General features: G+C 41.2%; 1 protein-coding gene across 6 annotated transcripts in view; it reads right to left on the reverse strand.

Annotated features, from left to right (window-relative positions):
• ADGRG6 (adhesion G protein-coupled receptor G6) overlaps window positions 1-25,078 on the reverse strand; it is a 538,359-nt gene that overhangs the window by 13,215 nt on the left and 500,066 nt on the right. For 5 of the 6 annotated variants that reach the window (XM_072140986.1, XM_072140983.1, XM_072140981.1 and 2 more), the window contains 6 exons: window positions 20,248-20,375; window positions 14,514-14,782; window positions 13,627-13,732; window positions 13,205-13,488; window positions 11,590-11,691; window positions 9,305-9,463 (listed from right to left, as the gene is read on the reverse strand). In XM_072140986.1, the coding sequence (XP_071997087.1) occupies window positions 9,305-9,463; window positions 11,590-11,691; window positions 13,205-13,488; window positions 13,627-13,732; window positions 14,514-14,782; window positions 20,248-20,375 (1,048 nt within the window). Of the gene's footprint in view, window positions 1-8,230; window positions 8,276-9,304; window positions 9,464-11,589; window positions 11,692-13,204; window positions 13,489-13,626; window positions 13,733-14,513; window positions 14,783-20,247; window positions 20,376-25,078 lie in introns of all 6 variants that reach the window. The other variant, XM_072140982.1, reaches the window with a different exon arrangement.

Genomic DNA, 25,078 nt, shown 5'->3' on the forward strand with positions numbered 1-25,078 from the left:
ATAGCCCCTGAACTAATCCCGCTTCAGATATTAAATTTACACTTAGACCACCTAAACCTGAGCTCATGGTATTATAGTGGCATACACACTATAGCGGATTTATAGCGGTAAACAATAAGGTAGCTCCATTCCACTATCTCACATTTTCAAATATAAAAATGTGCTGATAGCACATTGTAATGAATGAGGAGGAAAATCCCCATATACTGCCATACTGTAGTATGGCAGTATATGATAGGATCGATCAGACAACCTAGGGTTAAAGTACCCTAGGGAGTCTGAATAATAGTAAAAATAAAAATAAAAAAAGGTAAAAAAAAAAAATTATAATAAAAAAAACCTAAAATTTCAGATCACCCCCTCTTTCCCTAGAACTGACATAAATATAAATAAACAGTAAAAATCATAAACACATCAGGTATCGACACGTCCGAAAATGCCCGATCTATCAAAATATGATTACGGTTTTTCAATGCGTTTAACCCCGTAACGGAAAATAGCGCCCAAAGTCGAAAATGGCACTTTTTTGCCATTTTGAAAAATATAAAAGTGATCAAAAGGTCATACAGTCCTAAAAATTATATCATTGAAAATATTATAAATTTTGCAAAAAATTACACCACCCACAGCTCCGTACACCAAAGTATAAAAAAGTTATTAGCTCCAGAAGTTGGCAAAATCAAAAAAATAATTTTTGTACAGGAGGTTTTCATTTTTTAAATGTATGAAAACATTATAAAACCTATACAAATCTGGTATCCCCTTAATCGTACCGACCCAAAGAATAAAGTAGATATGTCATTTGGGGCGCTCAGTGAAAGACGTAATATCCAAGCCCACAAGAATATGGCGCAAATGCGTTTTTTTCACCATTTTCATTGCATTTGGAATTTTTTTCCCGCTTCTGAGTACATGGCATGGAATATTTAATAAAATAAAAATTTAAGGTACAGTACGGTAACATTTACAGTAAAATGGATGATGGTAATGTTGTTGTTGTATACCTTATGTTTATGAGCGACAGTTTTCCTGCTATATACCTGCATGTCATAAGAATTTAAGTAAAAAAAGAACCATGTTAAATTCAAATCTGTTTTTTTTTAAATATTTACCGGTGTTTTGTATGCATTGGAAAAGGGGTAGTCTTATACGGTGAATATATCTTAAACTATATATTTTAACAGGAAAGTAGGGGGGTCGTCTTATACACCAGGTCGTCTTATACGCCGAAATATACGGTAAGTGTTTTGTGGACCTGCTCTGGTTGTCACTAGAGATGAGCGAACATACTCGTCCGAGCTTGATGCTCGTTCAAGCATTAGCGTACTCGAAACTGCTCGTTGCTCGGACGAATACTTCGCCCGCTTGAGAAAATGGCATCTCCCGCCGTTTTGCTTTTTGGCGGCCAGAAACAGAGCCAATCACAAGCCAGGAGACTCTGCACTCCACCCAGCATGACGTGGTACCCTTACACGTCGATATCAGTGGTTGGCTGGCCAGATCAGGTGACCCTGGAATAGACTAGCCCCTGCCTGCGCTGCTCGGATCATTCTGTGTCTGGATGCCGCTAGGGAGAGAGCTGCTGCTGGTCAGGGAAAGCGTTAGGCTGTTCTATTAGAATAGTGTTAGGCAGGAGTGATTCTACAAGAACCCAACAGCCCTTCTTAGGGCTACAATAACGTTATACATTTTTTTTTTTTAATTTGCAGCTAGTACCATATTGTGAGGAATTTGCAGGGGGACTTGCTACCGTTGTGTTTAGCTCTTAGTGACGCACATATCCACCTCAAACACCAAAGTGGGAAAATTTATTAGGGGTATGATTTCAATTAGGCACAGTCTGCCATTTACTTTTTATTTTACGTTTATTTTTTCATAACTCAGCGTCATCTCATCTGGCATAGCAGTGTGCTTTCATACTTGGCTAGAAAATAGCCATAGGAGAATCCAAACGGCTTACTTAGGCCTACAATAGCGTTATATATTTTATTTCTGGTTGATCTGCTGGTGGCTGTCCTTGCTGCAGTGCATCTACTATCATATTGTGAGGAATTTGTAGTGAGACTTGCGACCGTTGCGTTTAGCGCTTAGTGACGCACATATCCATCGCAAAGACCGAAGTGGGAAAATTTATTAGGGGTTTGATTTCAATTAGGCACAGTCTGCCATTTACTTTTTATTTTACGTTTATTTTTTCGTAACTCATTGTCATCTCATCTGGCATAGCAGTGTGCTTTCATACTTGGCTAGAAAATAGCCATAGCAATAGGATAGCATCGTTTGGTTTTAAAAACTAAAAAACACAAAAAAAAAAAAACACAAAAAAACACAAAAAAAAGTAAAAAAAAAATTAAAGTTATAACTTTCATTTTCAAAATGTTTAACCCGAGGGCTAGGGGTAGAGGACGAGGGCGGGGACGTGGGCGTCCAACTACTGCAGGGGTCAGAGGCCGTGGTCCTGGGCGGGGTGAGACACCACCTGCTGATGAGGGAGCAGGGGAACGCCGCAGAGCTACACTCCCTAGGTTCATGTCTGAAGTTACTGGGACTCGTGGTAGAGCACTGTTGAGGCCAGAACAGTGCGAACAGGTGATGTCGTGGATTGCCGACAATGCTTCGAGCAATTTGTCCAACAGTCAGTCTTCCACGCAGTCCACCCATGTCACCGAAATCGGCACTCCTCCAGCTCCTGCACCTCAGCCTCCTCCCCTCCAGTCTGCCCCCTCCCAGGAAAATTTGGCATTTGAACCGGCATACTCTGAGGAACTGTTTTCTGGACCCTTCCCACAGTCACAAACCACTTGTCCGGTTGCTGCTGAGCAATTTTCCGATGCCCAGGTTTTCCACCAGTCGCAGTCTGTGGGTGATGATTACCTTCTTGACGTAGTGGAAGAAGTGTGTAAAGAGGTGTCCGACGATGAGGAGACACGGTTGTCAGACAGTGGTGAAGTTGTTGTCAGGGCAGGAAGTCAGAGGGGGGAGCAGACTGAGGGATCGGAGAATGATGAGGTGACAGACCCAAGCTGGGTTGAGAGGCCGGGTGAACACAGTGCTTCTGAGACGGAGGAGAGTCCTCGACCAGAACAGGTTGGAAGAGGCAGTGGTGGGGCCAGACGGAGAGGCAGGGCCAGAGCAGGTGCATCAGCGCCAAATGTGTCACGTAGTGAAGCTCCCGTGGCGAGGGCTCCCGCGGCGAGGGCTAGATTTTCAGAAGTCTGGAGGTTCTTTAAGGAAACACCGGATGACCGACGGACTGTGGTGTGCAACCTTTGCCAAACCAGGATCAGCAGGGGTTCCACAACTACTAGCTTAACTACCACCAGTATGCGCAGGCATATGAATGCTAAACACCCCACTCAGTGGCACCAAGCCCGTTCACCTCCGGCCGTGCACACCACTGCTCCTTCCCCTGTGTCAGCTGATAGTCAGCCCCCTGCCCAGGACCCTGGCACAAAAACCCCATCGTCGCCTCCACGATCCTCCACAGCATCCACCAGCGTTCAGCTCTCCATACCCCAGACGCTGGAGCGGAAACGGAAATATAGTGCAACCCACCCGCACGCCCAAGCCCTTAATGTCCACATCTTCAGATTGCTTAGCCTGGAGATGCTGCCCTATAGGCTAGTAGAGACCGAGGCCTTTCGCAACCTCATGGCGGCGGCCGCCCCTAGGTATTCGGTCCCCAGCCGCCACTACTTTTCCCGATGTGCCGTCCCAGCCCTGCACCAGCACGTGTCAGACAACATCATCCGTGCCCTGACCAACGCCGTTTCTGACAAGGTCCACCTGACCACGGACACGTGGACGAGTGCTGCCGGGCAGGGCCACTATATATCGCTGACGGCACATTGGGTTAACTTGGTGGAGGCGGGGACCGAGTCTGACCCTGTGGCTGGTCATATACTGCCGACGCCGAGGATTGCGGGGCCTACCTCGGTCCAGGTCTTTCAGGCCTACTATGCCTCCTCCTCCTCCCACCCCTCCTCCACCTCCTCCTCCGAACTACCATCCGTGGGCATGGCGCCATCAGTCGCTAGCTCTAGGCACAGCAGCAGTGCCGTCGCTAAGCGACAGCAGGCGGTGCTCAAACTGCTGAGCCTAGGCGATAAAAGGCACACCGCCCAAGAGCTATTACAGGGCATTCCACATCAAACTTGTTAACTTTGTCACCACCCTGCTGTGTAATCCACAAAATATACTGGCAAACTTTTATCATTTACCGATATTATTTCAGCGCTTCTTGCGCATCTGTTTACATTCCCCTCACCCGCCATATCCCAAACTTATAAGAACGCTACTACACTTGATCTTATACAAAAGGTTCTTAGAAGTGCTGTTTGGGGAGTAGCCTAGAGACAGGGGCTTGGATTGGCGAAAGCTCGCCTGGAAGCGGAGCGCCAGCTCCATCCCAAGATCCAACTAACATAGTTTTAACTGCAGCACCTTTAATCTACTACTAGTTCACTGCCTCCATAATAATAATAGTAATAATCTTTATTTATATAGCGCCATCATATTCCGTAGCGCTTTACAAATCATAGGAAACAAATACAAATGTAATGTAACAGAGCACAACATTTGTATGGAACAACAGGAGTGAGGTCCCTGCTCGCCAGAGCTTACGGTTTATGAAGATGATGGGGTAACACGAGGTAAAAGAATATTTAATGGTCAAGCCATTCTTCTTAGGGAATAGAACAAAATATAATAAATGGAATTGCTGTCGCTTGAACCACTCAGCCGTCATCTTATATACCAGGTCCAGGGTGAATGGGACTGCAGAGAAGTCTGGTGCCTGTTGGTTGCTGGATAACAGATGGGAGGACGACACAGGACGGGTTAGTAGAAGAGTTAAAACTTCATGCAGTTAATGAGTGTTATAGGCTTGCCTAAAGAAATGGGTTTTAAGAGCACGTTTGAATCTTTGGAGGTTAGGTATTAGTCTGATAGTCCGGGGCAGAGCATTCCATAGAATTGGTGCAGCTCTAGAGAAGTCTTGGAGACGCGAGTGGGAGGTCCGCACTAGGGTAGAGGTTAATCTAAGATCACTGGCGGATCTAAGAGCACGGGTTGGGCGATAGACTGAGATAAGAGAGGAGAGGTAGGGGGGTGCAGCATTATACAGAGCTTTATGGATGAGGGTTATTATTTTAAACTGTATTCGAAAGGAGACTCGCAGCCAGTGCAGCGACTGGCATGAACTGTAGGCATACATGGTCCCCTTATCAAACGAGCTGTGTCAGGCAGAATTTTGGGTTGTTTTCATGGCTTCCACAACAAACTTGTTAACTTTGTCGCCACCCTGCTGTGTAATCCACAAAATATACTGGCAAACTTTTATCATTTACCGATATTATTTCAGCGCTTCTTGCGCATCTGTTTACATTCCCCTCACCCGCCATATCCTAAACTTATAAGAACGCTACTACACTTGATCTTATACAAAAGGTTCTTAGAAGTGCTGTTTGGGGAGTAGCCTAGAGACAGGGGCTTGGATTGGCGAAAGCTCGCCTGGCAGCGGAGCACCAGCTCCATCCCAAGATCCAACTAACATAGTTTTAACTGCAGCACCTTTAATCTACTACTAGTTCACTGCCTCCATACATGGTCCCCTTATCAAACGAGCTGTGTCAGGCAGAATTTTGGATTGTTTTCATGGCTTCCATGTTAACTTTGTCGCCACCCTGCTGTGTAATCCACAAAATATACTGGCAAACTTTTATCATGTACCGATATTATTTGAGCGCTTCTTGCTCACCTCCTTTGGTTCCTCTCTGCCACCCATTGGTTTGAAGCCTGAGTCCATTTAGGGTATGTCGCCATGCCACTCTCTAGCCTGCCGCTGCTGCCGCTGCCTCTGCATGCCGTCCCCTATAGTGTCAGGGTCAATTATTGGATGTTTTAGATGCTATCTAGCTTCATTCTGTCACTCTGTCATGGCCATGCTGTTGCCCATAATTTTGGCATAATGGTGCGTTTAAGCAGCCTCAGAGGCATCCATGCATGCTGCCCCTGCTGTTTCCTGTCCATTTCCGTGGTGTTTCCATCCTTTTCTGAGGTTTCCAGGTGTTTGGCCAAGCTTCCCTGTGCAGAGCCTTGGTCCCCTTGAAAAATGCTCGAGTCTCCCATTGACTTCAATGGGGCTCGTTATTCGAGACGAGCACTCGAGCATCGGGAAAAGTTTGTCTCGAATAACGAGTACCCGAGCATTTTAGTGCTCGCTCATCTCTAGTTGTCACCCATTATTCCTGTCCTTCCTTTTGCCCTCCTTCCTGTATTTAGCCTTGGTTATGTGTTTGCTGAGTGTTCATGCTGAGATTGCTAGTTTGCCAAGTTTTTCTTGAAGCAATCGTTTTTTTAGGGAGGCCCAAATTTAGTACACAAGACACTTGTGCTTTAGTCCTTTTCCCTATTATCTGGAAAGCTCTTCATGTTCAGAGAGATTCAAGATGTCCGGTTCAGAACAAGCTCAGGTAAGCTGACCATCATCCACTGGCAGGGACTAGCTCAGCCTTAGAATAAGGGACAGTTTTCCGTTAACTGTTTCCCTAGTTGTTGCTGCACTCTTTGGTTTCCTGTTTCCTTGTAAACTGTGACACTAGGCTCATCTTACATGACAAGATGGCTGACAAGACAGAGGTTATGTATAGGGAAGCTAAGCAGTGTGCATCCAGCTGCTTTACCTTTGATGCTCTCTCTGTCTGAAATGTCATTATTTGGTATATTTATGTGATTTGTATATCGTGTCTACTGTATGTGTTCTTATGTATATTGCAAGGGGATTCATTCCCCACACCACTCCCAATATAACTTCCAGTCGGTCATATGAAATGCAGCTTTCAAGGAGGCTTTCACTTCAACCCAGCAACTAGGAAAAGCAAAATTGTGATTGAAGTCCTTCTTCACTCAAAGGGTTATTCTAGACTCAAAACTATTAGGGTACCTGCATATTTGCATATTACCTGAAAATTTGTAGCACACCTTTACATGCGTTAATTCCACATATTATAATTATAGTTATTACTCAATACAGTAGCATTGTATGGGTTACATGAAAATTCCATTTTGGAAAAAATATGATCCATGATTAATCAAATAAATTGTCACCCTTTGCTATGAATGGTGTTAAAATCATTAATTAAAAACCTGCAAATTTCATTTGCTAAATAAAATGACATATAAAGGTCTCCTCCTCATTCAATCCATAAATATACAGCTACCTCTAATTTACATATATACACTGTGTCCCCTAATGAATTTACATATACAAAGTGACCGCCACCTAAACACGTATAATGAGTTTGCATACAATCACCACTGCGCAGGGGCTCAGAGAGGAGTTGTGTGCAGTGCTTGCATAATAACCAGCACCCGCATCTTAAATATGCAGATACTACTGATTCAAGTTATAAAATATAAAAAACAATGTTATACTATATATATATATATATATATATATATATATATATATATATATATATATATATATATATAAAAGGAAAAATTAAAACAATTCAGCTGCACCAGTTAAGAAAAATCGGGTGCTCACCCTTCAGGTTTGTTAAATCCTATTGCATATAAAGATCAAAAAATGGTGGCACTCCAAGTTCAGTGAAAAAGGAATTCTTTTATTCCAAAAGTGCATTTTGGAATAAAAGAATTTCTTTTTCACTGAACTTGGAGTGCAACCATTTTTTGATCTTCATATATATAGGGAGAGAGAGAGAAAAAATTAGAGGCTTAATGTTACAGTTACATACATACACTTCTCACATTTATGCTAATCTATAAACATACAGCATAACAGCACACATACATTTCACATGTTCCCATACAATACTAACAACACAGATATGTGCATACAGTATACTTAAGATATCTATAATAATACTGCCTAGTGCCACAGCTTCTCTCTGTTTACTAAGCTTCTCAATATTTTCTTTCCTTGGTGTTCCTTTAATGAAAACCCTGCAGATTGCACATGCATATGGTAAGAATGCTTTATTTGAAAATAGAAAATTTTCCCAGAAATAAAGACCAGCCGTAAAAGAATGAGGTAAGCAAATAAAAAATTTTGAGATTCAGAGATGATTATTATTGTCACATTATGAATCAATGGAAAGTTGAATGATTTTGAGAATGATGCTTTCCATTGTATGACTTCATGCATAAATACCCAACCCAGCTGTTTATAGGTCATGCATCCAACCAAGCTCATAGTAGACTTTACCTGGATCTCCATCTCTGGTTAAGGGATGCTCTTAGAAGCCATTATCTATGCCATAAACATGGAATGTAACGGTCAGTTTAGTGACAAAAATGTTAGTGAAAACCACAAGTTGAAACACAAAACAATAAAGGTACAGTACACAATTATAAACCCTATTGGCATTCAAGGTTTCATTGTTATGGGTTAACCTGAAGTACGGGGTTTCATTGTTATGAGCTAATAATTGCCATTTATTACTATGTCAATTGTGACCTGTGAACCTTATGACATTTTTAAGTGTTTTAGCCTTTTTTTCATATTAAACATCATTTTGCTCTAGAAAAGGGTTTTTAAGAATAGTGATACCAGACTCCTCCAGTGGACTTTTTCACTGTTATAATGAGGTTGAGTACTAAAGATTCTATGTGAACCATTAAATGTAATTTTTGCTTTAAGCTACTTTAGCCTGTCATCCTGGAAGGTCTTTTGTTTCTATGGTAATCTATCATTATCAAGTCCTGCAGATTATGGACTAAAGGATAATTTGTGTGAGTCTACCTAAATAATCATCCAAATAATAACCCAATCAAATTGACATAAAATGTCAACATTCTATCTGATTCATTAATAAAAAAAATAGGGAATTGTAACTTTTGGGTTTAATTAACAGTAGATTTTGTTTTATTCTACAAATAAACTGGGGAGTGTATTAGAATAGCAGTAACAAGTTTTTCCATTGGTATGATAAACATAATCTATGGGCAAATTAATATTGATAATATTGATACAATGATATTTGTTAAATACATATAATATATGTAGAATTGTTATTAACTAATGACAGTATAAAAAATGCATTGCCTCTGTCTATTTTTTTTAATAAAATTTAAAATACACCTGCTATTAATAAATATAATCTAATCCAGAGCAAAACCTTTAAAGTTCCATGGCACATTGAGGAAAGCCAGATGGACCTTCTTGCTACTACCATGTTACTGTAATGGACTTGTCAACAGGATATTTTAATACATACAGTTAAATATCACTGATAAATATCAGAGTTTAAAAAAAAACGTTAAAAATAAGCACACTCACCTGTGCTACTGTTCCTTTTGTTAAAAAATGGATTTGAACTAGACTTTGATTTAGAAGTCCAATATGTAGAATTTGAGCCTATTGAACTGGAAGAAAGGGACTTGCCCAGATTATCAGAGCTGACTTTCTTTGTGTTATTTGTGGCTGTTTTGCTCCAATCTGATGAGAAAAATAGTATTTTACTATTACTTTGCAAAACTTAATATTAACACATTCCCCATATACCTTACCAATGCACCAGTTCATTGTATGTGTGACAATTAGCAAAAAAAAAGAGTAATTTTAATGACTATTATTTTACATGCAGGAATATTCCACATCAGCCATGTAATTCTGCCAATACATAACGTGTACTAATAATAATAGCAGTTTACATTAAACCTGTAAGATATTTTGCCCATATTTTGTCCATAAAAGGTCCTAACACCACTCCTCTCCTGTCTCCTCTCCAAGTATTTGCAGTGCATATGTGTTATTATGGAATAATAATTCTAAATCATTCTATAACTTTGAATTGTTGACTTTTTGTAATGCCTCGAAATAAATTAGAATCTAGTAAATTAGAATCTAGGAGATATCATTCCTCTTGTAAAAAAAAGATCTCTGTATAGTGTGACAATACAGCACTGACTGGCTAATGTAAGGCCATGCCACATAGTGGTATTTGGGAAATATGCAAATGCTCTGTGTTTTCATAGATGGGATAAGGAAAACACTGACTCTTACAGTAGTTATCTTGTAAGGCAGCCTGCTTAATGTCAAACATGACTTTTTTCAGATCGAATGACTTAATTCAGAGTAAAAGCCAAACCAGTATTACTTTTACCTAAGAATAAAAAATCCCACCTGCATACAGCACTCTTTCAATGTCTTTGAATCTCATTGCATCATGTTATTAGGCTTTCTGTAAAAGTCATGCTTTGATGTTAAGGAGGCCATTTACAAGGTATCTTTGAAAATATTATATGTATTTTCTAATTTCCCAGAATCCCCCAGTGTAACAGTGGAAAGACATGCCCTATAGCAGTGGTGGCGAACCTATGGCACGGGTGCCAGAGGTGGCACTCAGAGCCCTTTCTGTGGGCACCCATGCCTTCACCTCAAGGATTCCTCCTGTGGTCCAAGTTATGGACATGCTATGCTCAGCGCTATTTTAAAGCGACACCGCCTTGGCTGCCAGGACAGGTGTGGACAGAGATGGATTATAGTTGGAGCTCCTGCTCTGGGTCCCCATAATCAACCTCTTCAGGGAACCCTGGAAGCTATAATCCAAATTTCTCCATCTTCTTTCTATCGTATTGGTGTCCTCAGGACGCCAATACAATTGAAACTTCTGATACAGCTGAGATCAATAGGTTACTGTTTAAATTGTCTTGGTTTTGGTTGTAGATTGGGCACTCTGTCTCTAAAAGGTTCGCCATCACTGCCCTATAGTCTGTCGGCATGTACCCAGACACTGACTGATATTGATTCTATTTTGAAATTTCTTTTACGGGAAATACAATTGTTTTTTAAAGCTGCCTGGACACTTTAACTATGAAAGTTTAGATCCATAGATTAAATTGAGCATCCAGCAGGGTGTGAGAAAATATGAATATGAAAGTAAAAATGTACATGTGGACACATAGATGGTACAGAAACCTAGCTGCAATGCTGTAGTCATGGCCTGACTTCAAAAGCAAACAATTAATATTTAAGGCTACACAAATTACTGGACTTACTATTAATTTAACTATATTCACTAGATATGAGATTTGCAGGAGATTAAGAGACAAAACTGTCTTTCAAGGTATTCTCTTACATTGTGCAGGATACAAGAAGAGCCTACTGTTCCATAAACAGATAAGCTATTATTCTAGTTAACGAATTAAAGAGGTTTCCAGGGAATTACAAGATAATTGATCTGGTTCAAGGGGTTAGATTCAAGCTGCTCTAATGAATAGTTATAGCCCAATGATCACAGTAGGGTGTATCAAGTTGGCAGACTGAGGGGACTTGATCTCTTCAATAAAGCATCAATTATCCGGCTTTTTGTCAATAATGTACAATAAAAATAATATTAATGTAGTTGAATAGATTTCAGCAGTGAATAAACTGATTAGTTCTGATATTCCGCTAATATCCTCTTTAACTGTGAACCAGAAGTATTCTAATTGCAGGACTGGGTCAAAATATAGTACCTATAATTAAACTGTGACATACTGTATAGTTACTATATGGTCATTTGCATAGGGATAGACAATAATGGAACAGTTATTCAATTTATAGAACCAATCTAAATTTACCTGAATTATCTGGTAGTCGAAGTTTCCCACAACATAAATGCCTCCTCCATTGTTTTTGTACATTTTCTTTTAATGCGCAGTGAAAGACAAAAATAAATAAACCTAAAGAGAATAAATAGACAATAAATAAATAATAATAATAATTGGAATAGTAAAGAGGAAAAGTACAACAAAACCTTTGGTTGAACTTGATGGACATGTGTCTTTTTCAACTGTATAAATTATAATGATGATAAAAGCAAACAGGAATTGAGGATATCAGTTATGAGAAAAGATTCAAATGACTAAATGTATTTAATTTTGAAAAGATATGACTAAGTATTTTATTAAGTTACATAAATGGTTTATACACACAATATGGAGAAAAGCTGTTCTATCAATAACTTTTTCAAAAGACAAGTAGGCACTACATCTGTCTAGGGAAAAAAAAGTTAAATCTGCAGAGACATCAAACCCTTTTCCACAGTAATCACCCAAGGCACATTTATACCATCATGACATAGCTGCATCACCTATGTATCCAAAATTTAGGATGGGTGTCCTCTATATTTATTCGTGATACAACATAGCAAGTGCATAGCATAAGGTGGAAGAGTGTGTACAAGCACAGCTAGGACATGTCATTGCTTAGGCCACCTGAGCTCAGGGTGGATGAAATAACACATAACACAAGGCCACATTCTAAGTGTCTGCCAATAGTCAAACACTGATGTTGTGGAGTGGTATGCATTTGCTAAAAATGCATCTGTAGAAAAATGTTACTTGTGGAAATATTTTGCTCTGTTAAGATAAAATTTAGCAAACATGTGGCTTTTTGTAGATGAATACACAACATTCAAGAAACATAAGGGATAAATGGGATAATTTATGATCTCTAAAACTAAACATGAAGCAACAACTGTCAGCTGTCAGGTATCCATTGTAAAATAGTACAAATCCATGAGCCAGATATTCTCTTATCCTCTTCATCCCACAAAGCTTGTGATTGATAAAGGTTGAAAACATCACATTTTAAAAAATCCATTCCGTATTACACCTACTATCCCTTGTCAGTTAAGTGAACATATGTAAGGACAAGGCCTAAGCTTTGCCCTTGTAATTGGTTTTCAGTATTAATGAGTAGACAAGAACCGCAGTATCTGTGTCAGTGATGTCAGCAAGAAGTCTGTGTAAGAGTTTGGCATGCTGGTACCATTTGTGGGTATTATCCATTACATACCAGGGAAAAAGTGTAGGGATTAAACAAGCAGACCTTTTTTTTAAAGCTGCTGGTGGCATTTAAAGGGATGACACCTGGAATCGGGTCCGAGTACTGGATCCTGGGTCCTGGATTTTTGGTCCAGGTCCAGCTGAACACACCAAACCTGAATGCCCCTGGGGCTGCTCATCACTAGTCAAAAATTAACAAGAACAGCTGGCAACAATTTCTAACCTGAATTCCTACAGGACTACTTCAGGCAATGTTGCAGATAAACAGTATTCATCTTATGGGCAAGAAAATCTAAATGACTCTTTGAATGATAGCACAAGATTAAGAAACACTATGAAGCATAACGAACAAAAATTTGGTAAATTTTTTTACAGTTAGGTATCTTATATATATTCACTATTATACCTTGCAAGGAGTTAAATATGGTAAACAGATACAGGAATGCTAGTGTTGCCTTCCCCCAAGCAAAAAATGCAAAACCCCAAGTCATCCCTAAAAGAAAAGTGAGGCTGATAACACTGCGCATGTTCCGTAAAACTTCTTCTTTAATGCTCCGATTAGTCCTTTTCCCATTTCTTCCACATATTTGTACCATCACCACAATGAACATGGCTACATTCATCAGAAACATGATTCCAAAATAGGCAGCACAGGTGACATAGAAAACGACGTTGTTTTTTATCCAACAGCTGAAACACAACAAATATATATATCAGTGCAACTGACTCACAATTACATTATCCATGGTATGTGGTAAAACATTTATCAATGCATTTCTTTATAACAAAATTTTGAATTCATGAGCTGCTCATGTATGATATACTTACAAGGATTCACCATTTCCATCATTATCTTTCCCATACACAGTTCTCCCATAAGCACTGTCTTTATTTGTACTTGCCAGAACAATTGCAACCACAATAGCAGGTATACCTGTAAAATAACAACCTGAGTCAGCTTTTATGAAGCATTGAAACCAAAACCATGATTACAACATTAAAAAAAGAATGTATTTCAAATCTGTATTATTGAAAAAAAATAAAATGTAATCGGACTGTTCTATCATGCCTTGTTTGCCAATTTTTTACCAACAATACATAAAAAAGTTGCAATTTCAGGTGCATGACAACATTTCTTCACTATGCACCTCTTTGCGCATAGTAGGTCACTGTCAAAAAAGTGGCATAGTGACCAGTGGAACAAGATGGGACAAAGCCTATAAAGGGCTAAAGCTGATATATGTACCAGCCCAGGACTGGCAATCACAAGTCTACAAATCCTTGTCATGTGCAGGGCGGCTAAATCTGGCATCTTGCATGCTAATTGCATGAATCATAAAGACGTAGTGGGTAGCATGTCTTCATAGTAGCAGATTAACCCATAAAACATATGTGTGTGCATTAAAAGGTATTTTCTATTAACCCCTTAATGCCGAAGCCACTTTTCTGGTCACCGCTTTCAATAACCTTTGCCATTTTGATTTTAAAAATGTCTTTGTCTGTATTGTAGATTTCTTCTGTAATCCACAATATTTACAATGTAGGCTCCAGGATTATTAATAGATACCTTGAGGAAGGTGCTAATTGGTTCAATACATGTAGCTTTTGAGAACTTTAAATGCCATTGTGGCATTGCCGAATAAATAATTATTTATAAATAATTACTTATATCTGTTATTAGTTAAAATGATGCAATGGCTTTTAAATACACTTACCCCAACCAATGATGCAGAATTTTAATATATATCTTCGGATATATGTATTGAAGACTTTTACTAGTGCTATATACATGTGCACAGCCTCCAACCCCATCCAAGTGAATGTGGCCAAAAGAAAAAAATGAAGCAATGCAGCCACGGCTATGCAAAGCTCGTTAACTTCAAAGGATGCCAACCAGCCATCCAGTAGGAAAAAAAGATTCAGGAAAAGCAGGGCAGCACTCAAATTCATCAGTATTTTTGAAGGATAATCGCGCCTAATTTTTCTGAGGAGGAAAAAATAATTGTTGAATTTAACATAGGAAATATGTTATGAAGCAAAGAGAATTAAGGTGTGGAACATTGGACAGTTTGTAGAAAGAAGGAGAAATCTCCTTCTATTCACACGTTATTCACATGTTACAGTTAAAACTGAATCTCCACTGCATCATAATCAGTTTTCATGTTTTAAGTGCAGTTACTTAGCTCCCTTCCAGCAAATGCTGTTCTTCATTTTTGTCTTTTAATTTCTGAAACATAACGTTTTTTTCTTTTTTTGTGTACGGGGATGTATGCAGGTTTGTCTTCTGTGTAACAAATTGTCATTGTAGTGATAGGAAAGGTGTGAAAAAATTACCAAAAGCATTTGCACAATGTGTACTGTTTTAAGAGCTCCACTGTGCACTCCAAATAACATTTATTTAATTCTCTGGGTCGGTATGAATTACCTTATATACTCGAGTATAAGCCTAGTTTTTCAACACAAAATTTGTGCTCAAAAACCCTAACTCGGCTTATACTCGAGTCAACTAAAAAAATAAAGTCAAAACTCACCTTTCTGACATCACCTGTAGGTCCTCTTCTGTCTGGGACAGTCTGAGACAGGAGAGGACCTATGGAAGACGTCGGAAAGATGAGCACAGTGTTATTTTTTTTCCTACTACAGGGGCTGGGCAGGCTGTATGCTACAGGGGTTAGGCAGGCTGTATGCTACAGGGGCTGGCAGACTATATACTGGGAGGCTGTAAACAATGCATTTCCCACCCTCGGCTTATACTCGAGTCAATAGGTTTTCCCAGTTTTTTGTGTTGAAATTAGGGGTTTCGGCTTATACTCGGGTCGGCTTATACTCGAGTATATACGGTATGTAGATTTTATTTGGTTTTAATACATTTCAAAAAGTTTAAAAGTTTTGTATGAAAATATATGTCTTCATTTTGCCAGCTTCTGATGCCAATAACCTTTTGAATATTCAGTTTAGGGAACTGTGTTAAGTGTCCGGACAAACTGTCATTTTTATTGATACCTTTTTTGGGACTGTGCAATCTTTTGATAACTTAATTCTAATACTTATGAATAGCAAAGTGGCAATTCCGATTTGGCCGCTATTTACCATAACAAGGTTCTCTGTCTGGAACGTTTGGGAAGCGATGGTACCTAACATGTTACAATTGAACTATAACTGCGTGCAAGTAATCCACTGTTACAGATCTGCATACATAATAGATCCTGGAGTTTTATAAGTTAGGTTAGTTTAGCAAGGCTGTCTTGTTAACAGATTGTCGCTGCCTGATAATTTCAAGGGGTGCGTCGATCTGAGCCAAGATGTCCCATCGCTTGGATCTAAATGCTAGATTTAACAGGTTTTAGCAATGAATGTATGTTGTATTATGCAGCAAATATCCTAGGCTGTTTGGAGAAAGCTGAGTCTGTGAGCTCTCTCCATATGCCCCTTCTCCCCTTCCGACATAATATCATGACACCAAGGAGTAAATTTAACAGGTGAAAGACATTAACTGAACAGGTTTTGGAGGTGAAAACTGTTGAATAAATGTGATTCAACTGTTACATTTTTAAACTGCTCTTAAAATCACATTAACATTGATTCCAATGAAGTTAAGATGCAGTTTTAACTGCAACGTTGTCCACATCCTAAGGCCAGGTTCACATGTCGCATTTATGTTTCTTTTTGAAAAGCAATGCAGAAGCTGCAGGGGAGAGGCTTATCCCAACTCAGGTGCCAAGGGCCCACCAGTGAAATTAATTCTGGGGGCCCAGCAGCTGCTTCATGGATACGTGCGAGCCACCCCCATGTATATTTTCATTGTGTTTCTGAACGTGCTGCAAATGCAAGGTGTGACTTCAGCCTGTGGCCATATTCACACATTGCGGTTTTTGTTGCGTTTTCAAAGCTTAGGAAAGACTATCTGTTCCTCTTCCATTTGAATGCAGGTCTTTTTGCCATTCAGGAGACAAACTTTAAATTTCTGCAACAAAAAAAACGTAACGTGTGAACGCAGCCTCAGGCTTCCTGCACACTACACTTGCGCAGCTCTTGGGATGCAAACACTGGTCCCATGGAATGATGTTTGAGGGTTGCTTGTCATCGGGATGTAAGTACATAATAATAGCCTGAACCGCAAACATGGTTAGGACCCGCTCTGTCATTTGCAGCTCAGGCATAAGCCCATAGAAGTGAATGAGGACGTGTAAAACAATCCAGCAGAAAACAGGCCTCCTTAACACCTATGGAGCCTGAGCCCTTCAGGCTCAGTTGCATAATTTTAAAAGACTTAAAACAGGGAATAAGAAGCTAAAAGAAGGCCAGAACCTGCCATGGGGGCACACACCAGTATGTCCGCGTGCTTGGTTTACAATCCTTGATCTGGTGATAGATGTCCTTTAAGAACTGCACATTGTACAACACCCGACTTACAGAAGACCCCTAGTTACAGACAGATCCCACTGCGCACTGTGACCTCTGGTGACCTCTCTGGATGTTACTATAGTCCCAGATGGCAATAATCAGCTGTAAGGTGTCTGTAATGAAGATTTATTGATAATCCTTGGTCTCATTACAGCAAAAAATTTAGAAAATTTAATTGTCACTGGGACAATTAAGTACAAAGTTAAGGAACCTATCTTGCAAATAACCCAGGGACTGCCTATATATGAAGAAGGTTCACAGGCTGAGTCCTCTTCATACATACCGTGGGGATGTATAAAGAATTTGCGATTATAAAAGCAGCTATGCCACCTCCATGACTTGTGGGCGTAAAGGGGAAGAGGTTGGGCACGCCTGAATTATTTTCAAAAAACTGTTTGCTGTTTTTACACAAAACTACACCAGGACGGACCAGATGGTTTTGCCCAGCGGCTGCTGATTTTTCCAGCAGATACATCAAGAGGCCTCAGGGCGCTGTCACATGTTAGGGTTTTGATTCCGATTTGTAACGGATTCAAAACGCACTGGGGCGCCCGCGACCAATTACATATTTGTTTGTATAGAAACAGATGTGATCGGCAATCAGCGCCGTTGTCTTGTATTTCAGCACTGAGATCCCACTGATCAGTAAGTTAAGCCCTATCCCTTTTCATCACTTTTTATTCAAATGTTTGTGTGCATTGAAATGGTGATGCATCTACAATTTGGACACCATGACAGGTGGGGGGGGGGGGGGTTCGTTGCTAATACTGAGGCTGTGGTCATACGTAACGCGGGGTATGCTGGTAATACTACTGAGGCTGCGGTCACACGTAACGCAGGGTATGCTGGTAATACTGAGGCTGCGGTCACACGTAACGCGGGGTATACTGGTAATACTGAGGCTGCGGTCACACGTAACGCGGAGTAAGCTGATAATACTGAGGCTGCGGTCACAAGTAACGCGGGGTATGCTGATAATACTGAGGCTGCGGTCACATAACGCAGGGTATGCTGATAATACTGAGGCTGCGATCACACGTAATGCAGGGTATGCTGATAATACTGAAGCTGCGGTCACACGTAATGCAGGGTTTGCTGGTAATACGGGGGCTGCGGTCACCCGTAACACAGGGTATGCTGGTAATACTGAGGCTTCGGTCACATGTAATGTGGGGTATGCTGGTAATACTGAGGCTGCGGTCATACGTAACGCGGGGTATGCTGGTAATACTGAGGCTGTGGTCACATGTAACACGGGTATGGTGGTAATACTGAGGCTGCAGTCACACGTAACGCAGGGTATGCTGGTAATACTGAGGCTGCGGTCACACGTAACGCGGGGTATGCTGATAATACTGAGGCTGCGGTCACATAACGCAGGGTATGCTGATAATACTGAGGCTGCGATCACACGTAACGCAGGGTATGCTGATAATACTGAGGCTGCGGTCACACGTAATGCAGGGTTTGCTGGTAATACGGGGGCTGCGGTCACCCGTAACACAGGGTATGCTGGTAATACTGAGGCTTCGGTCACATGTAATGTGGGGTATGCTGGTAATACTGAGGCTGCGGTCATACGTAACGCGGGGTATGGTGGTAATACTGAGGCTGCAGTCACACGTAACGCAGGGTACGCTGGTAATACTGATGCTGCCGTCACACGTAACGCAGGGTATGCTGGTAATACTGAGGCTGCGGTCACACGTAACGCGGGGTATGCTGGTAATACTGAGGCTGCGGTCACACGTAACGCGGGGTATGCTGGTAATGCTGAAGCTGCGGTCACACGTAACGCAGGATATGCTGGTAACACTGAGGCTGCGGTCACACGTAACGCGGGGTATGCTGGTAATACTGAGGCTGCGGTCACACGTAACACTTGGATTCCTTCAGCATTTGGACAATACAAGACACTGAGTGCGGGTTACCCATCGCATGCATTTGCATAGAAAGGCATCCCTCTTCGCCCCCCACCCTGTGCGCTTTAATTCCATTTCTAAACACAGTCAGCTTAACATGTGACATCACTGATTATTCTACATTAATACTTTATACAGTCAAAGTACTACAACTTTCAGCATCTCATTCAACTGCTGGGAGTTGTAGTTCTTGAGCCCACTGTTATTCTATATGTATGTACACATTGCATGGATGTAATGAGGTGCACTGTGTGTGTGTAATGTGATGCACTTTTATTTTGTACCTTTTTCGTGTCCTGAAAGCCATCATGGGGTGAGCAGCAGCTCCTCATCCATCCTGAGCTCCTGCACATGAGTGCAGCCTGTGCTGTGCCAGGGGGATTGGTGGCCCCTGATGTCTGTCATGACCAGGAGGAAGGGGGCCCACTGTGACAACTAGGGGGCCCACGTCCTCTGGCCTGTAATTAGTGACAGATCACTGTCTGCTCCTCCAGTCAGGCAGCAGCTATGAATCAGGGGCCATGTTCTCCTGCAGTGACGGAGGGGCTGAGGAGGAAATGTCTTACTCACTGCCCCAGCGCTGCTGTGGGAAGAGCAGAGAACCTGTCTCTCCCTTCTGCAGGACGTCATAGTCCCCCCTGCTACCCTCCTCCTCCAGCCTCAGCTGAATGTTCCTGCTAGCAGACACAGGCAGGAGATGGTGACTTATGATAAGGGCCCACTGAGGATTTGACAGGTATCCCGTCAGGCCAGTCCGAGCCTGTCCCAACTGCATAGGTGTATCCAACAAAATGTTGTGATTCAGAACAAGCAATCGTTCTCATTCCCAAATGCAAATGTTTCAGTTGAAAGACATGTGTGAACAAGAAAAGCACCTCCCCCATAACTATTGCATTGTGTTTCAAAGTTAACATATACACTGCGTGTGAACCCAGCCTGAGCCTAAAGTCATTGTGGCATTACAGTTAAGGAGAAGATGGGTGAAAAATCCTGCAATTTGTCAAGTTGTTTTTATATCAAAACATTGTTTTTTTTAGTATGATTTTTCATAGCATGCTGTTTCAGTATGCTGTTTTCAGTTTGTCTGTTTTGTGTCAAAATATGTACAAAGATAAGTACTTACTCAAATGCAATGTAAGTTAGAAGTGTTGCAGCTGCACATATGGCAGATATTCCACATCCAATATAAGTAATGAATGTAAGAATTTTTGCATTTTGACTATCTGTAGCATCTGAATTCCTCTGCAGATCCTTTAAACGATATAATTATAAAAATTATTTTCATTTAATGATTTGTTCAGAAACAAGCACATGTACAAAACTCATAAATAACTTATGTAAATAATAAGTTGGAAATATAGTTCAGTGTTTTAAGGGAAATTGTCAGATTAAATAACCCACACTAACTAAACATATCTTTAAAAACTGTTGTTACACTACAATACAAATATCCCTATATTGTTCCTCCCCATGGATGTAAAGTTCCACAGTGTGTTAAAGTTTACTATTATAATAATATCCACATTCATGTATTTGTACCTCAACCATATCTCCAGCTTCCTGATTTAGAAGTTGCCGGCTTCAGACAATCCAACTCTGCTCTGCTACATCATTCAAAAATGAGAGACCATGTAACTTTCACTGAAGAGAAATCAGCTCTCTCATTCATCCTTCTGCCATGAAATCTCTTCAGCACATCACATAGCCAGCATCTCTCTGATTCCTGTGAGAGTGGGGGCAATGAGCTGGAGCCATTACTGAACTGGAAGGCCATGAATATGCTGGACTCACCTCAAAGGACAGACAATGGAGCACATTTACAAAGGCTCTTGTACTAGTTTTCTGTCAAACTTTCCACGTTTTTTCTAGTGCAAACTGCTTGCACATTTTTAAGAAGTGTCTCAGACGTTTGTGTCGCATGCAACCATTTTGTTTCTCATCTACACTAGGCATCATGCAACACAAATTAGGGGGTGTCCTGGAGCTCAGTCTGATTGTGCGCCAGATTTATCAAGCAAAGTCAGACAGAAGTGTGTTGCAAAGCACTATGTTAAAGGAGCACCACAAAAAAGTTAGTATCGGGCCAGTGCAGAGAGTGCCAGATTCATGATTTCTGGCACCTATTCGTCTTGAATTTGGTGCACCCTGCAATATACACAGGAAAACTGCTCCACTGATCTTTTTTTGAACATAAAAGAACAATTCAGCCTATCAAAGGCCTTCTCAGTGTCCAAACTAAGTACAAGGGCTTGTTCGTCCATTTTGGTTAGCACATCTTTAAGGTCAATTACCCTCCTGGTGTTGTCACCGCCCTGTCGGCATGGGATAAACCCAACCTGATGCTTGTGAATCAAATGTGGGATTTACTGGATCAATCGGTTGCCAAAATACTGTCAGTATTGAGGAGGGCGATTGGCCTATAATTTGCACATTCTGCCTCGTCTCTACCAGGCTTAGGGATCAAGATAATATATGAATGGGTGAAGGTGTGATGCAGTGATTCGTCTTTCAGAAACACACTTTTACTATGTGTGGCAATAGTGTCTGGAGGAACGTTTGATATTATAAATACGTTAGACCATCAGGCCCAGGCGATTTTCCATTTGTGAAGTCCATTACCACTTCTTCTGCAGAAATGGGAGTATTAAGTAGTTCTATGGCCTCTGTTGAGTGCCGAGGGAGAGTCCAGAAACCCATTGAGGAGATCCTCTCTATCTTCAACTACTCTAGAAAGGGTGTCAGGAAGAGAGTATAGGTGAGAAAAATAATCATGGAATTAGTTCGCTATTGTCATTGGGTCTTGTAATAGAGCACCCTTACGGTCTCTCCTGGAGATGCCGATAATTTTCTACATGTTTAAGCTGAAGTGCCCGAGGTAGCTCCCTAAGTTCTACCAATTGCCTCAGTGTGCCCCTGGTGGAGTTGCCAGCCATTTTAACTTTGTTACTCGCAATGGCTTTTCGAAGCTCCTGTTCTTGGTGCATTATATCTTTTTTAGTCCTGGCTCCATGCCCTATGCAGTGCCCTCTCATGGCTGCTTTATGTGCTTCCCATAATATGGACTGAGATGTGACTGAGTCAATGTGCACTTGGAAATATTCTTTTAAAGCCAAAGTGAGCCATTCTCTGATTTGAGGGGATTTCAGTAAGACCTTGTGTAGCCGCCAATAACCTGTATGTTTGTAGTGGAAGTCATCTTTCAGATTTTACATTATTGGGGTGTGATCTGACATGAGATAGTTCCTACCTCTGCATCCCACAACATCCTCAGCATCTGGACATCGCCCAAAAAATAATCAATGTGTGTATGGGTGCCGTGAGGTGCACAGTAAAATGTCTTATCCACAGGTTTACAGACCTGCCACAGGTCATGTCAGGCAAAACGTTGAATCAAGTTTACGGAAGTAGGTAGCCTGTCTGCTCCGGGATCTGCTAATAGGGGCGCCCCCAATCCCCCAATGGCCACAGAGAAGGGAAGCGATAAAAATTATTATCCAGAGCAGGAAGTCTAACTCTCTTCCTTATGGTTCCAACCCTGTGCACTTGGTTGCCTCATGCTCCTTGAAATATACAAGCCCTAAGTGGGACCTGAGGAGCAGAAGAATACCTAGGCCAGACACTGCTTCAATTTGGAAATATGAACTACTGTAAGAAGAAAAAAACAATAATACTCTGAACCCTGTCTGATCCAATAGTCCCCATGAAAAATTCCCAAACTTAGTCCCAGCATATAGCAAATAAAGGATACTACAATTAGAATAAGTATCACTTATGGTCAGGAGCCTCTGGGAGAGCCCATTGATGGGTGTTGCTGGCTCTTCTTCTGAACTGCATCCCAAACAGGCGGCAGCATAGGAGGAGGATAGTCCAGTTTCCAGTCTTGGATGGCCCCATGTGTTGCAGAACAGTTCCATGTCCCAATAGGAACGTAGCATAGATGATCTTCCATCATGTGTTGTTTATTAAGCAAATAGAAATACCTATCTATACAAGGTGAGCTGCGCTGGCACAGTGCCTGTGAGCCCCGGGGAGCACGGGTGAGCCCGTGACCCGCGATATGGGTCGTGGGACCAGCCGTGACATTACCTAGCTCTTCTAGGTGCTTAAACATTTCTAGCAGAAAATCAGTATGAGAGGCTACTGTTATCCGGAGTTATGTTTTCCGCAGATAACTTGCACCTAAATGGAAGGGGGCTGCTGTGCTGGGGGAGAAGATCCTAGTAGGGGTGGCGGAGTATTTAAACTAGGATCGAGGGAGGAGGAAAAGGAAGACACTAAAGAGGTAGACAGGTCAGAGAGGGGGCAGGTTATGTTGGTGGGTGGTGAGGTGGGCGGTGTATGGGGGCCTAAGGCAGTGGATAAGCAGATCCACAAGTTACAGAACGGTGGTGAGGATATATGTACCAGTAAATTTACTTTAAATCAGACAAATAACTATGGAAAATTAAATTGTATGTTCACAAATGCCAGAAGTATCACAGGCAAAATGGGTGAGCTTGAGGCTCTGATATTAGAGGAACAGTTAGATGTTGTTGGTGTAACAGACACATGGCTCGATGCATCGCATGCTTGGGGTGTTAATATTCAAGGTTTTACACTCTTTCGGAAAGACAGGGAAAATTGGAGGGGAGGTGGTGTATGTCTGTATGTCAGAAGAGACTTAAAAGCGATTGTGAATGAGTCAGTTGTCTCAGAAGAGTGTGAGGAGGCTGAAACTTTGTGGGTTGAAATTCAAAGCCAAGAGAGCTTTAAGAAAATTATTTTTGGTGTAATATATAGACCCCCTAACATCTCTGAGGAAATATAGGGTCACCTATATAAACAGATGGAGCGGGCTGCGCAGGGGGGGACCGTTGTGATAATGGGAGACTTTAACTTTCCAAATATTCACTGGGGTCAGGGCTCTTCTTCATCTGTGAAGGGGAGACATTTTATCAACTTTCTGCAGGATAATTTTATGTTGAAGCTTGTAGAAGATCCCACAAGAGGTGACGCATTGTTGGACCTTGTGATTTCTAACAATGAGGAGATTATCCAAAATGTCAGTGTCCGGGAACCCCTTGGGGACAGCGATCATAATATAATTATGTTCCTCTTAAACTTTAAAAAACAGAAACAGGTGGGAAAATCGAAAACTTTGGATTTTAAGCAGGCTAATTTCCAGAAATTCAGGGCTGCACTACTGGATATAGACTGGGATCAGATTCTGTCAAATGAAGATACTAATGTTAAATGGGAGAAATTCAAATCTATCCTGGGTTTTTATACTTCTAAATTTATTCCAATAGGTAACAAGTATAGACGGGCTAGATGTGTGGCTAGATGCGTGGCTTACAGCTACAGTTAAAAGGGCAATTAAAGAGAAAAAGAGGGAATTTAAAAAATATAAATCTGACGGGTCACCTGAGGCTTTCAATACTTACAAAAAACTTACCAAAATCTTTTTGTATTTACCAAAATACAAAATGAAAGACAGGTGGCTAAAGATAGTAAAACAAATCCCAAGAAATGTTTTAAGTAAATCAATGCAAAAAAAAATGGATCGGAACAGGTTGGGCCCCTTTATTCTGAAAATGGGGCATCGGTGACTGGAGACCAAGAGAAGGCGAGATACTTAATAGGTTTTTTTAGCTCCGTTTATACGATAGAAGAAAGAACTTCTGACGTGGGTGGTGCCAGTGCGGGTCATGGATCCTGTGATATACTAGACTGGCTGAATGTAGACATGATCCAATCTAAGCTCAATAAAATCAATGTGTACAAAGCTCCTGGACCAGATAGGTTACACCCCAGAGTTCTTAAAGAACTCAGTTCTGTTATTGCTGTACCGCTGTCTAACATCTTCAGGGATTCCGTAATGTGGTGCCAAGTGACTGGCGCAAGGCAAATGTGGTGCCAATATATAAAAAGGGCTCTAGAACTTTGCTGGCAATTACAGGCCTGTAAGCTTAACT

The sequence above is a fragment of the Engystomops pustulosus genome, chromosome 3 (assembly GCF_040894005.1).
Source record: "Engystomops pustulosus chromosome 3, aEngPut4.maternal, whole genome shotgun sequence".
Taxonomy (NCBI): domain Eukaryota; kingdom Metazoa; phylum Chordata; class Amphibia; order Anura; family Leptodactylidae; genus Engystomops; species Engystomops pustulosus.